Source organism: Fundulus heteroclitus, chromosome 1 (genome assembly GCF_011125445.2).
Source record: "Fundulus heteroclitus isolate FHET01 chromosome 1, MU-UCD_Fhet_4.1, whole genome shotgun sequence".
NCBI classification, from domain to species: Eukaryota; Metazoa; Chordata; class Actinopteri; order Cyprinodontiformes; family Fundulidae; genus Fundulus; species Fundulus heteroclitus.
The window spans coordinates 5,899,557-5,913,962 of NC_046361.1; the positions used below are offsets into that span (position 1 = coordinate 5,899,557).

Here is a 14,406-nt window from a genome sequence, read left to right on the forward strand (position 1 = left end):
GAATAATAAAGACACAAAACTACCTTCATACTCATACACTAGTCCTTCCCTATCCCGCCTGCTCTACTATGCATCACCAGGCTCAACTCTGTTCTACTGCTGTCGGTATGACTAAATAAAAATGTTCTTTGTCTTCATAGGGACTGCAGTGGTGTGGTGGTGGCAGTGTTGTGTGTGTGTGTGTGTGTGTGTGTGTGTGTGTGTGTGTGTGTGTGTGTGTGTGTGTGTGTGTGTGTGTGTGTGTGTGTGTGTATAGAGCTGGATCAGTATGTTTTAGCCTTAGCCACAGCAAGAACAATGAGGAGGTCTTTTAAATGCAAAACCGAAACCTTTTGATTGCAGCAAAGTAATTTTTATAGGATATACGCACACTGATTTCTCTACTCCTGCTTGAAAGGAAAGTAGACAGGCAGTTGTGTTCTGCATGCACACACACACACACACACACACACACACACACACACACACACACACACACACACTCCCTAGTTCACTCCGCTGGTGCACTCTTAAGAGACAAAACCTTCAGAGTGTGCAAAATGATTGAAACCCTCACTAAATTTGTGGATCTGAACCAATTACAGTACACCCATCTGTGTCCAGAAAGCTGAAGTGTCCTTTATATTTTATATTTTTTTTGCGTACAGTCGTGGTTTATGGTTTGTAAATAAGAACAGAGTTTGAAGTCCACCAACCTAGGTTTTCATGAAAAGTCAGTCTGAGGCAATTGTGTTTTTTGTGTACAAGGAAAATGAAAGGGCTCCATTTAATCATTAATACTAAAATATCAGTCTTACAGAAGTGTGTCAAAAAAGTTTATGATTAATTAAAAATGTAATAAAAATGCTAAAAAAAAACATCCATCAAAAATGTTCAGAATATCTGGTACTTACAGATAGTTCCCACAATTTTTGTGAACACTTTATCTTCACTTTTCAAACAGATCCAGCCGGAAATCACAGACGGTTTGTCTGACTAAGGGGTTTCCCACTGGAAACCCCTTAGTCAGACAATTTACACATGCCCCATGTGGAAATGTGAATTGGGCTTTTACATGTAATGGAACAGGGTCTGATGACAAAATACAAAATACCAACAAAAATAAACAGGTGCCTAAACAGAAGCCAGACCTTTGACAGAGATTTTAACATTTTATCAATTCAGAGGAGCTGAACTGGACCTCCTTTTAATATTGTACTCTCCCTGGAGTTCTTACAGGCTGAGGCTGAATCACAACTACAAGATGCAGTTACACAAACAGCCACCTTGACCAGTATTGCTGATCATAATGTGCACATAACATTGGCAAACACATAACAGACAACATTCAACTTGGCTCACTGCTATGTCCTCCATCAGACATGTGCACCTTTTAAGAGGTGTGATATTTGAGCACATACTACACTGTTATTGTAGCTTTGCAGAATATAAAAAACAGTGGAACATCCCAAAGCATCAAAACTTTTTTTTAAATTGCTTTGCAGAATATAAAAAACAATGGTATCACTGTTTGATAATGCTCAGACAGATTTATAGAATAGAATAGAATTTTACTTTATTGTCATTGCATTGTCACAAGTACAAAGCAACGGAATGTGGTTTGCATCTATCCAGAAGTGCTATACAGGATATAAATATTATTTATAAGTGTATGTATAAGTAAAATGTAATAGTAGGTGACTGTAAAATGTTGTGTATAAATATAAATATGGGAGCTATATGCACAGATTATACAGATTATGTATCATTTTATAGAAATCAGTGAACAGAGGAAGTAATTATTATGACTGAACGTAAATCGCTGCGGTCCAAAGTACAGTTAAGTCTCCTCCCACAGCACAACCTGGGTTTTAAGCTACTCTGTAGAACCTCTATCTGTCCCATTTTGGTCTCCACTTACTTGCCTGTCTGTCTACCTCTATCAGATCTCTCTGGAATCCTAATTTCCTTTATCTGATAGACAAAAAAAAAAAACTTCGGAATGTCTTTTAGGGTCAAATTCAACAGCAGCTCTGCTCCTCTAAGGGACCAATTGACGAGCAGCAGCACTGGTCATCAAAGGGGCTTCAGCAACAACACTTACGCTGGATCAGGATTTAGAAAACTCACCAGAAAAAGCTTTGCAGGCAGAGTCTTCAATGATACCAGAGCATATGGCCTCAGCGCGATGCCAACGGCTGTCCAAACTCATAACCCTGGATACTCTTCCATCTCGGTCCCAGGTACGGGCTGGACACGACAGTTGAGTGAAACTCCCGTCACTGCAGTCACTGTGAATAAGAGCCTGCTGGTCCCCCTGAACGTTGAGATTGACCCCACAATTCAAGCCGTTCGCTCCCAAGAGAAACAACAGATCCAGGTGCTCAATGACCGCTTTGCCTCCTTCATCGACAAGGTAAGAATTACTCTAATGTAGTTCCCAGGTAAAAGCTGTTTTAAAGCATTGGCATTGTAAAGCAACTCTGGTTAGAGTGCCTCGCGTTTTTCATTTAATTTAATTATCATTCCTTGAGTTCTTTGATTTTGGTCACCACTTCCTCCTACTATACATTTCAAAATGTACTTTTTAATTCGGGTAGTGCAGAAGACCTAATAACTAGTTGGGTCAAAAAAATTTGAACAGTATTTCTTCCAAACATTACATAACTGTAGATTTGGCCTACCAGAAAAAAATACTTTAAATTTAACAGAGAGCAAGCGCATTTTTACAATTCTAAGATTTTTCCCAAATGATGTCACTAAGTGCTACTTTTAGGCTTAGGATTCTTTGTGGATACATGCACAGGTATCGGAGGTATGGATATTTCATTAAAAATCCACACATCACTACAAGCTATTCCAGAACTACAAACCAGTAATATTCATTATGTTAAGGATGTGGTGTTGTTATTTTTATTTTTTGCAAAGACCGATGAAGAACAACTAACACACCACCAACATCTCCGAACCACTTTTACTGATCCATCATTGGTTTAAGGACGCTGCTGTTCCAACAAAATATCAGCTGTTTCCTGGTCAATGTCTGCTCACAGGCAGGGTATTAATCTCCTCCTACAAGAACAATGATTAAATATAGATAAGGAGAGATAAACTTTATAATGAGTTTGTTATAATCTTTCTGTTTCACTTTATGTCTGCATACTTCAGTTAAAACTCCACACAATAATAACCTGTTACGTTCTCAATGTCAGTGATATGTCCCTGAGTCATGTATATGGTGTCACTTTTACACCTTTATTAAAGGCAACAATATCACATGTACACTTTCTGTCACCCCTGCCACCACTGTCCTTCTGATCTTCTCTTATCAAAACCTCTATTATACAGTTAAATATTTACCTACATTCAGAAGATGAAACTTTGCTGCAAATGTTTTCCATCCCAGTTGAAACACAGGAAGTAGGGGAAGGATTACCTGCAGACTTTAAAAAGGAGAGTAGACCACAACCCCTTTCTAGTGCTTTTAGACATTCTGTAGCTCATTAGTTTTTGATGTGTACTTTATTGTTAGAACCTGCTCCACTTTAGTTTCCCCTTTCATCTATTTATTAAATTAAACCTGGATGATGATCAGTTTTATACACTTACATTTTCAGAGGAGGTACTTTCTTTTTATCATGACTGTATACCAGGCAGGCCTTCCTGACAGTCGGGAATAACCTTTGTTTAAATTTAACAAATAAACAATTCAACAAGTGTTGACAGTAAAAGCGAGGTATGTAGTAAATAATGGTAAAGTTTTACATTCAATAGAAAATGAATGGATTCTAAGATTAGAATACGTTCTGCATCAAAGCAGATAGCCTTACGTTTCGATAGATTTCCTTAAAACTAAAACAGAAAGTGAACCAAATAACATGCTGTTTGGAGATGTGTTCCAGGACTGAAACATATGCAACTTTTTAGTTTTGACTTGTTGGATAACCAAATTCAGGTTGGATTGCATTGGATAGGAACTTAACTTTCTGCAGGTTTAATATGCAGCTCCAACATGAAGTTAACTAATTTAGAACATCTAATGTCATGCACAAGAGCATTTTTTTTTGTTTTGTTTTTGTGTCACGTGTATTAGATCATTTAGCAAGTTTTAATAGCGAACTGCAATATTCCGGATAACTACAAAATTAACTTTAGAAATTTCAAAAGTTCCATTCATCCATCCATCCATCCATCCATCCATCCATCCATCCATCCATCCATCCATCCATCCATCCATCCATCCACTTCCAGACGTCCCTCTCCCCAGCCACTTGGGCCAGCTCCTCTGGGGGAATCCCAAGGCGTTCCCAGGCCAGCCGAGAAACATGGTCCCTCCAGCGTGCCCTGGGTCTCCTCCCAGTGGGACATGCCTGGAACACCTCACCAGGGAGGCATCCTGGCATCTCCAAACTCTTCCAATACCTGAGTTTTTGCCTCAGCAACCAGTCAAGCCGCCTGCAGCTTTGACTCCTGGTGCATGTCAGCTGCTTCCGGAGTCCCACAGGCCAATAAAGCCCAATAGGACTTCTTTTTCAGCTTGACAGTATCCCTCACCGCTGGTGTCCACCAGCGTGCTCGAGGGTTGCCACATGCACCGACAACTTTGCGGCCACAGCTGCAACTAGCCGCCTCAACATTAGAGGCACAGAACGTGGTCCACTCAGACTCAATGTCCCCCACCTCCCTCGGAATGTGTTCAAAGCTCTCCCGAAGGTGGGAGTTGAGCTCCGTCTCACGGGGAACTCTTCCAGACGTTTCCAGCAAACCCTCACATTACGTTTGGGCCTACCAGGTCTGACTGGCTTCCTCCCCCACCATCAGAGCCAACTCACCACCAGGTAGTAGTTGGTGGAGAGCTCCGCCCCTCTCTTCACCCAAATGTCCAAGACACGCGGCCTCAGGCCAGATGAAACAACAACAAAGTCGATCATTGAACTACGGCCTAAGATGTCCTGGTGCCAAGAGCACATATGGACACCCTTATGCCTGAACATAATGTGGATGTGAAATGTAATCTACAGAAAGAAAAAAACAAACATGCTGACAGTCCAACATGAATATAGAACTTAGATGGTCTGGGAAGGTTTATTTTTTTCAGAACCTTACCAGAATTTGTCATTACTAATGAGACCATTCATTCTGCTCTCTGTCTGAAAACAATGAAGGGGAATGTGTACTCACCAGTCTGTGAACTTAAACTCACTTGGATTACATAGCAGGGCAATGATCCAAAGCACTACAGTAGGCCTACCTCTTAATGACTCTGACAAAACACATTTAGCAAGGCTATGTGAAACTCAAGAAAATCATAGACAACAACATCTGGAGTTAAGGTTCCAGGACTTGGATACTGATAATTTACAAATACATCAAATGGGTGACAAATACCATACTTGAAATTGAATTGGGACATGACCAGAAATAACCTAGCAATTAAAATCAAATATATCAACAGAGACCGTATAGGCGTTAACTGAGCTAGATCTAGTGAAAGCTTTGGTAATCACAAACAACACACTCTTAAAGAACAGTAAATAAGTAAGTAATGCAAATGTCGCTAACATTTGCATCTCATGAGAAGGGGGAAAAAATCACGAGATAAAGAACAAATAAACATGACAGCATCTATTTGCACCTTTTGGAGAAAGTTGATATGACTATCTATTATTGATTGTTTTTTATCTCTCCACATTAGGTCCGCTCCCTGGAACAGCAGAACAAAATCCTAGAGACCAAATGGAGCCTGCTACAAAAGCAGACCAGCGTCCAATCCAACATCGATGACATGTTTAAAGCATACATCTCCAACCTCCACAGACAGCTGGACATCCTGAGCAACGAGAAGATGAAGTTGGAGGGTTACCTGTACAGCACGCATGACCTGGTGGAGGATATCAAGAAAAAGTGAAAGACTGCTACTTCCAGAAGTGTTCCCCGCAGAAAACATGAGATGAGACTTTTTATGAAATGTTCAAAAATAATTTCACAAAATTTTTCCCTGCAGGTATGAAGATGAAGTCAGCAAGCGCATGGAGTGTGAGAGTGACTTTATTCTTATCAAGAAGGTAGTCACTGTAATCAGTTCACTAGACTTAAACTTGCTGCTTAGATAACTTGTTGACATTCTTTGTCATCATTCAGCTTCACTTCCTAAAAAGCATTTTTCCTCCAGGATATGGATCAAGCCTTCATAAACAAGGCTGAGCTGGAGGCAAAGTTGGATAGTCTGACAGATGAGGTTGACATCCTCAGGCTGATCTATGAGGAGGTATGGCACACACTTTAATTATTTGTGTCCATTTTGTGGATTTTTTATTCTGTTAACCCGTTCGGCAAAATGTTTTAATAGTAATTACTGTGAATGCAGTAGGCATTCACAGTTCTTGAGATCCTCTTTCGCGTATACACTGTTTAAAGTTTGATTCGCTTCTCCTCCTACAGTTTTTGTCCGCTTTCAACCATTCAACTTTTAAACTATTCAGCTTCTTCTGGAATCGGTGGCTATATCTTTTTGTACTTTTAACTTTTCAACTTTTTAAAATATTCAGCTTTTTCTGCAAATTTTCATCTTTTTTTTTTCTCCCATAGGAAATGAGTGTAATTCACTAAAATTCCGCTCATTTCAGCTGCTTTTTGACAGCTTACTGCTTCAGCCCACTTTCAGCTAGAAACGCCATTCAACTTTTAAAATGTAGCGATATCTTTCAGCTATTATGGCATATTTCATTTTTTTTCATATCTTTTACCATTTTCATATAGTACCTCCTTAAAATAATTTTGGCTTTTCAAGAAATTCAGCAAATAACATGCGTTGCTATGGTGGTCAAGGAGGCAGTTATAGAGTGCACACTGTAGAAATTTAACAAATTCTTCTTCTCCAAACAACTTCTTCTCACTCGTTCAATGTTCAACCTATCCACATAAATTATATATCAAAACGTAGGAATTTTTGTCTGGATTCAGGAAATGTAACCCTCATTGGTGTAGCATTTATAGTTTTTTCACAAATCACCTCAGACCGCCAACAAGTCTAAACCCTCCTCATTCATTTCCAATGGAGCGATTGTGAAAAATGAAGCCTGAAAATTCCAAACAACACATGTTTTCAAATCGTCGCTACTCCTTAACCGTTTAATGTACAGGCATCAGACTTTCACACATTAAGGTCCAGACCCTTCTTGCACTCACAAAAAAGGAATTTTGTGGATAACTGTTATGGTTTGCCCGCAGGAACCATTTGTTCGGGAGTAGGGAATGTGCAAAATCCTGAAAATGCTTTGGACCTCCTCCCCCCCCAAATTATCCACTTTTTTACATCGTCGCCATGCCTACACCGATTTTTGTACAAACATAAAAATGAGCACCATAGTCCTCAAAACCCTGTTGATACTCAAGGTGAAATAATTATTTTGATATCTCTTATACTTTTTCAGCTAGAGCAATTTGTTCAGGACAATGTTTCTGGGATTTTCGCATTTTCCTCAAAATTACCTTTTTTCCAGGATTTTTTGTGCCTAAATTAAAATATTTCCAGCAAAAACCGATAGCTTGTCTGGTTCCCCTATCCGTTACGAAATAAACCCAGAAAAAAACCAAGTGCTGCTCGCGGGGTAAATCGCAGCTGAAACAGATTCAGAACTCCATGCCCCCAAATTATGCACTTTTTACATCGTCGCTATGCCTACACTGATTTTTGTACAAACATAAAAATATGCACAGTTGTCCTCCAAAGCTGGCTGATACTCACAGTGAAGGAATTATTTTTTATACCTCCTATACTTTTTCAGCTAGAGCAATTTGTTTGGGACCCTTTTTAAAGGATTTTTGCATATCCATAAAAATCCTGTTTGTATCATAATTTTTTACGTCTTTATTAAAATATTTCCAGCAAAAACCGATAGCTTGTCTTCTTCTCCTATCCGTTATGAAATAAACGCAGAAAAAATTACGTCTCTACCATTTACGGATCTGGAGATATAAAGTGTTGTGCGAGGCAATGTTCTCCATTATAATCCAATGGGACACAGTCTGAGCAAAGTGTCTGCACTTCAGTAGACTGGCCCGCTGCAGGCATGAGTGAGTTTCCATGACGACCGAACTCTGCTGGCCAGAGGTAACTACAGGTCAGGGACAGGCTCTATTGGGATAGAATGGCAACTTTGGACACCCACTGCAGTGGCTGTGGTGAATGTAGTAATCTGAAATTCGCACAGTCACTTCCTCTTACCATTTAAATTTTTTCAAGTGATTATCAGGCATGTGTGAATTTTCTGTCACTTTTTGGATTTCACATGCTTTCCTATTGGGCCTCTGACTCCAACAGGACCTGGCAGGATGCCCAGACACGACCCACACCCCCCCCCCCCCCCCCCCCGGCAAAAACAGCACCACCCACCTGTGGGAATCGACACTACACACCATTTTGGTCAAATGTTGAGTTCTGGCCCCAGATTTGGTGAGTTGCTAGAGGAGGCCGATCTCACCCATGAACTTTGGTGACGTTTGGTGACATTAAGTATTGGCACCCTTTTTGAGGCACTTCCCAGTACAGGATTTGGACCAAACTAACAGAGTACAATCACATGGTGATACTGAACACAACCATGTTAGCGGCTAATGGTTAGCATGTTGCTAACCGGACGTAGCCCTAGGAAGCTCGTACAAACTTCTGCTTCAAAGAGTCTGTACTTCCTTTAGAGAGAGAGCTCCACCAGAAATTTGGCCTACGTCGCATAAAGCATCTCCAAGCTATGAGGTGTTAAACATCCAATGCTTTTCAATGGGGGCGAACCCCCTTATACTCCTAGAAACGCAGGCCCACATATGGCTACAGTATATTCAAGTTTGAAATTCTACTTCTGCTTTGTTAAACGATTCAGTGTTTAGAATGAGTTAGTAAATGTTTGGTCCCATTCCCTCAGTTTTTTCTTCTTCTAATCATTCAGCTATTGTTCTTTCATGTTCAAATTCTTCAACTTTTTCAACTTCTTCAATGCTTTTCAGCTATTTTTTCTCTTCTTCAAAGAACTTCTGCATCTTTTGCTCAGTCATTCAGCTTACTGCATTCACAGTGCATTTTCGCAGGAAATGCAATTTTTTCTAGTTTTAATAGTAATTCCTTAGTTCATTTATATTTGGAGCTTCAATCAATCAATCAATCAAATTTTATTGTCAATTACAAATTGCATTGCAATTGAAAACTCAGTTTCAGTACAACCGTCCATCACATACACTTAAACAAACAAACATTTTGGGGGAACGATTGACTGAGGCCTTGCGTTGCCAGGAACACAGCCAGTCGGCCGTTGCTAATCAGCGCAGCCGTTAGGCGCATTCCTCCAAACAGCCCCGGACCCTGTTCACACGGTGCCCAGGGGGCACTGCCCTTGAAATCTGTTGAAGGAATATTAAAAACATGGGGTTAGTGGAGGGAGAAAAAGACAAGAATTTATCATATTGTAAAAAACGTTACAGTATGAGAAATCCTAAGACAAAAACCTCATTGCATAAAAAGCACAAATATACGAGACACATAATAGCAGAAGGAGAACGTTTGAGATTGGTCATGTGTAAGTTCATGAGATAATGTAAGTCAGTAGTGTGAGTATGTTGTGTGGAACTCTTGATGGAAAGTCTGTATCACTTCACAGCCAGCTGGACGCCTCCACAGATGTCTTGCAGGGGAGGGGGAGTAAGCAGGGGGGAGTAGTTCTGTGCGATTTCACCATAACAATGCAGGGGAGAATTTAGATAAAGGGAGTCTGATTTAAATACACAATTTGTTTTGAGAACAAACTGAGACACTTTTCCCTCAGCTTTACAAGTCTTTTCATCACTGGTTCCAGGGTCCAATTTTCCAAATTAGAGGGCTGTTTTTCACATATTCACATCCAGATGTTATCCCATCTTGCCCCTTCCAACCACCGCAGTCAGCTTGTCCAGCCTGATGTTCTGTTCAGTCACCGCCTTTCTGATTGCGTCGTACCCTGCTGGTAGTCTCATGAAGGCCAAATTAACTACCAGCAGTTGCTGAAGTTGCTGATCCAAATATATACACGTCTTCGGCATCCTCCACAGAAATCATTGAGAGGCACACCATGGACCATCTATTCCACCGATCCACGGAGTATCCCGCAAAAAAGGTTCCATCGGGACAGGAATGCTCCCCGTTCCTTTGCTTTCCAGTTGAAAAAAATGTATCACTGGCATTTAGAGACCAGCTGACGAGATCCATAATTTCCTTAACTTCTGTTTCTGAGCTTTTTCGGTTGCTGTGAAGAAATTGCACAAAGACCAAGAACGCAGCAAATAGCAAGAGAGACGGAGGGGGGGGGGGGGGGCAGAGCACACAAACACAGAGCTGGTCTTGAGAGTTTATTGCAAGTAGTAGTAGTAGGAGTCAGTTACCGGGCTGGAGTTGATGAGTTGCAGGAGCAGGCTGACTGGAGGAAACAAGAGTAGTGAAGCACTGGGGTGACAGGAGTTCCAACAGCAAGGCAGTAAACAGGCGTGGAGTGAATGGAGGTTGCAGGTGGAGATTGCAGACGACCTGGCAACCAGGAACAGACTGGGGTGAGCTTATAAAGGAGAGTAGAGTCCGTAGTTGATTGCAGCCTGACAGGTGTGGCTGATCAGGGTGTAATCAGGGCTGCAGTGGAGGGAGAAGGAGCCAGGAAATGCTCAAAATGCAGCCTTCAGGCTGCATCCTGACAGGGGGCAAGCAGATAAGGAGCTCTGGGGAGAGCTGAAAAGACGTCCGACCTTGAAGAGAGTCAGAACAGCTTGCTTCTCCTTTGCAAAATGTTTTTGTTGTTTGGTTTGCACATCTTGACCCGAGTCCTTTTCCATCTCTTAAAATCGCTTAAAGAGCTAGACTTTCTTGGAAAATGTAACTAGTTGGTTAACAATATCGAACAGATACTAAAGTGTATGCTTAAAAAAGTTGCCTGATTAAAAAAACAAGGTTACTCGATTGAAAAGGTTGTTGGTTGCTGGAACCAGGAACCATGACTAGTAATACAAACTGCTAACATATTGCTCTGCCTTTGGTGTTTTCAACCACAGTGGTACAATGTCCAATGATGGAGGTTGTGTGAAAACTTTACAACAAAAATCTTTAATGGGGTGAATTAACAGCTCATTGGTGTGACTGTCTCTGTGTTTCATACACAAGAGAGCCAGCTTTGATCTTCATATCAGGGTTTTCAAGAAACCACTGACTTTCCTTCATGGAATTCCAACTTCCAGCATCCCTTAGGTAACATTTGGAAATTTGGAAGTTTCAACATGTTAAAAAAAGAATGTGGTAGTTTGTAAACTTGACTTCTTCTGAAAGCTTTAGAAACCACTGGAAACCAGACTCAGCCTTAACATCAAAACTAAATGGATAACTGGATAGCACAAGCTGCCCTAGCTATAAGCTTTTAAAAATCTTTTTTCTTTTTTTTAATAGGCCTCATATACAGAAACTTTGAGAACTTACAGAGAGAGAAGCTTAATTCTGATAAATATGTCTTCACTCAACACATCAGGCAGGGCTCTTGAGATGATCACTAAAAACCAAACAGCTATAACTGGGCTCTAATGTGAAACATTTATTGCTGCATTTATGTCTGGCCAGAAGTTTGAAATCACTAATGTAGCCCTTGAACAAATCCGACAATGATTGCTGGTATTTTTAATGTGGCCGACGGTGGCCAAAGGGTTAGAGAGTTTGTCCTGTAACTGGCGGGTTGCCGGTTTAATCCTCAGGTCTGACTGCGTCAGTCGTTGTGTCCTTGCCCAAGGTAAAAAAACTAAATGTTAAACCCCAAATAGCATGAAAAGGTATAAACAAATGTTGATATTGGTTTAATTTCCTCAGGAACTGCGTGAGCTCCAGAGCCAGATCAAGAACACCTCAGTCATCGTGGAGATGGACAACAGCCGCAAATTGGACATGGATGCAGTCGTGGCTGAGGTCAATGCGCAGTATGAAGACATCGCCAACCGATCCCGTGCTGAAGCAGAGACATGGTACAAAGCCAAGGTACTCCATAAACCAAAAAGTAGTTATCTGTTCACAGGTTCAGTTAGAGGTGCAGCAATTTGTGAGAACTACTTTATTTGGTTCTCATTTAGTATGAGGAGATGCATACCAGCGCCAACAGATATGGAGAAGACCTACGGGCTACCAGAACACAGATTGCTGAACTCAACAGCAATATTCACATACTGACATCCAAGATTGGTGCAATCAAGGGACAGGTATAGAAACGTGTTTTCTCAATATTCTGCAGGGCTTCCCACCAGTTTAGACCGTCAGTTGAAAACCGGTTTAATCTAATAAATTGCATTTTAGTGCAGCAACCTGGAGGCCCAGATTGCTGAGGCTGAGGAGCGCGGTGAGATGGCTATGAATGATGCCAATGATCGCATCAAGGAGCTGGAGGAGGCACTGTGGAGAGCCAAGCAAGACATGGCCCATCAGATCAGAGAGTACCAAGATCTGATGAACCTCAAACTGGCTTTGGACATTGAGATTGCCACCTACAGAAAGCTGCTGGAGGGAGAGGAGGACAGACTGGCAAACGGCATCGAGGCTATCACAATCTCCCAACAGAGCTGTAAGTTGAGCTCAATTGGACAAGTAAGATTGACACAGTTTATACTCTGCCTATTTAACACCTGATTTGATACTCAACAGCAAATTACAGCAGTTTCCCAATGGACCGCATGAAGAAATACTCCAGCGGATTCAGCAGGTTCTCCAGTGCTGGTGACGGCAGAGGCCTGGACAGCTTCACCAGTGGTAGTGACAGCAGTTACAACATGACTCAAAGCCAGAAGAACCTAATAATCAAGACCATTGAGACCAGTGATGGCAAAGTGTTGTCTGAGTCCTCCAAGGTCATTGGTGATTGAGCTGGCTAGATTAGAGGTGCAGCCACAGTTGGGGCCAAAATTATTCACCCCCCTGCCAGATTTAAATGAAAATGTCTTTCTGATATAAAACAAGTCTTAAAAATAACACAATCTAAAATTAGGATAAATTTAGGAAAAAGTATTTGTTCTTTATATACACTTTCCCGGAAAAATCACTTGTCAAACCTTATAGCCTTTTCAATAATGCAAAATCATTATTGTCATTGCAACAGCAACAAAAACCTTCTTGCACCTGCCGATTAGTTTTCTGCATGTTTCCACTGGTTATCTTTGGTGATGAGTTCTAAGTCATGGAGGTTAGCACTCTTCACCTGTTCTATATCAGATCCCAGTCTGGACTCTGGCTGGGTCACTCCAACATGTCAATATTACTTCCAGTCAGCAGGAACATGTTGGTGAAAGGAAAGACCGACTGCTGGAGATATGGGTAATTTTAACCTTAACTATAAATGTCTGCTCAGATCTCCTTTGTCTCTCTGGTTGTTGTATACAGCTCACCCACTCAACTGTTGTAGTAATTAGGAAGTTGCTGTGGTGATAATGTTGTCCCTAGTACACACCAACCTGAATAAAGATGTGTTAATTAAAGGAAAGGGAATTTGCTTTCATTTCAGAAGACATTGTGGAGAAAAAAAATATCAACTTTAGGAAATGTACTTGTATTATGGGATTAAACAGGAGAAGGGTTTTTTTATTGTTGAGAGTTGAAAAGTGATTGAATTGATTGTCTTGTTTTTATTAATTTTGAGAAGATATTTTCATAATAAATTCCATTTACCTACATGGTGCCAGTTGTTAGTACTCTGAAAACGTGTAAATCAATGTGTCTCCAAGAACAACAAGAAAAAAGGACTTTTTAGTTGAAATTACAAAGGGTTTTCAGAAGATATCAGTTATGACCAATTTCCTAACTGACCATTTTTCACTAATCCACAACTGAGAGATTTATCTTCTGGGAAGAGTAACCATATATCACATTCAAATTGAAAATCAGGGATTGGTCTTTAATCTTTCACAGTCAAGATTGTTACAGTTTGTATCTCAGAAGATAAAGGCTGAAAAATATTCTGACTCTACCAGTTAAAATCTTTAAAAAGGGACTCTCTTTGTATCTTTGTATGCAGAGTGGAACTTTGCACTTCCTTTAACTGAACATTTCCAATGAGTTTGTCTGATTTCATTGGTGTATTTGGATGCAAACTCTGTAATGCTGTGATCTTTAGTATGGCTTGTCTGGTTAAATATTGTGTTAGCAAACAAAAATACAGAACTGTCATGTAACAGATATGACCTTTGATTACATTAGATCAGGGGTTTTCAAATTCATTGAATGTGAGCCTCCCCTCAGAATAGGTAAAGATACCCCACCCCCCCCAATCACCACCACCACAAACCTACCCCACACATGTCCCTGCAGTAAGTACATCTTTCTTTTGTGTTTATTTGAATGCTGACAGCCAACACGTTATTTTTATTGTATTTCTTTTAACAAAGTACATTCAT

General features: G+C 40.6%; 1 protein-coding gene across 1 annotated transcript; it reads left to right on the forward strand.

Moving 5' to 3' along the window:
* Window positions 1–1,981: 1,981 nt before the first annotated feature.
* Window positions 1,982–13,196, forward strand: LOC105934235 (keratin, type II cytoskeletal 8-like). The gene is made up of 8 exons (XM_036133527.1): window positions 1,982–2,395; window positions 5,675–5,883; window positions 5,984–6,044; window positions 6,152–6,247; window positions 11,843–12,007; window positions 12,100–12,225; window positions 12,320–12,584; window positions 12,665–13,196. Exons 1-8 carry the CDS (start codon window positions 1,982–1,984, stop codon window positions 12,880–12,882), a joined length of 1,554 nt encoding a protein of 517 aa, XP_035989420.1. The 3' UTR covers window positions 12,883–13,196.
* Window positions 13,197–14,406: the final 1,210 nt, after the last annotated feature.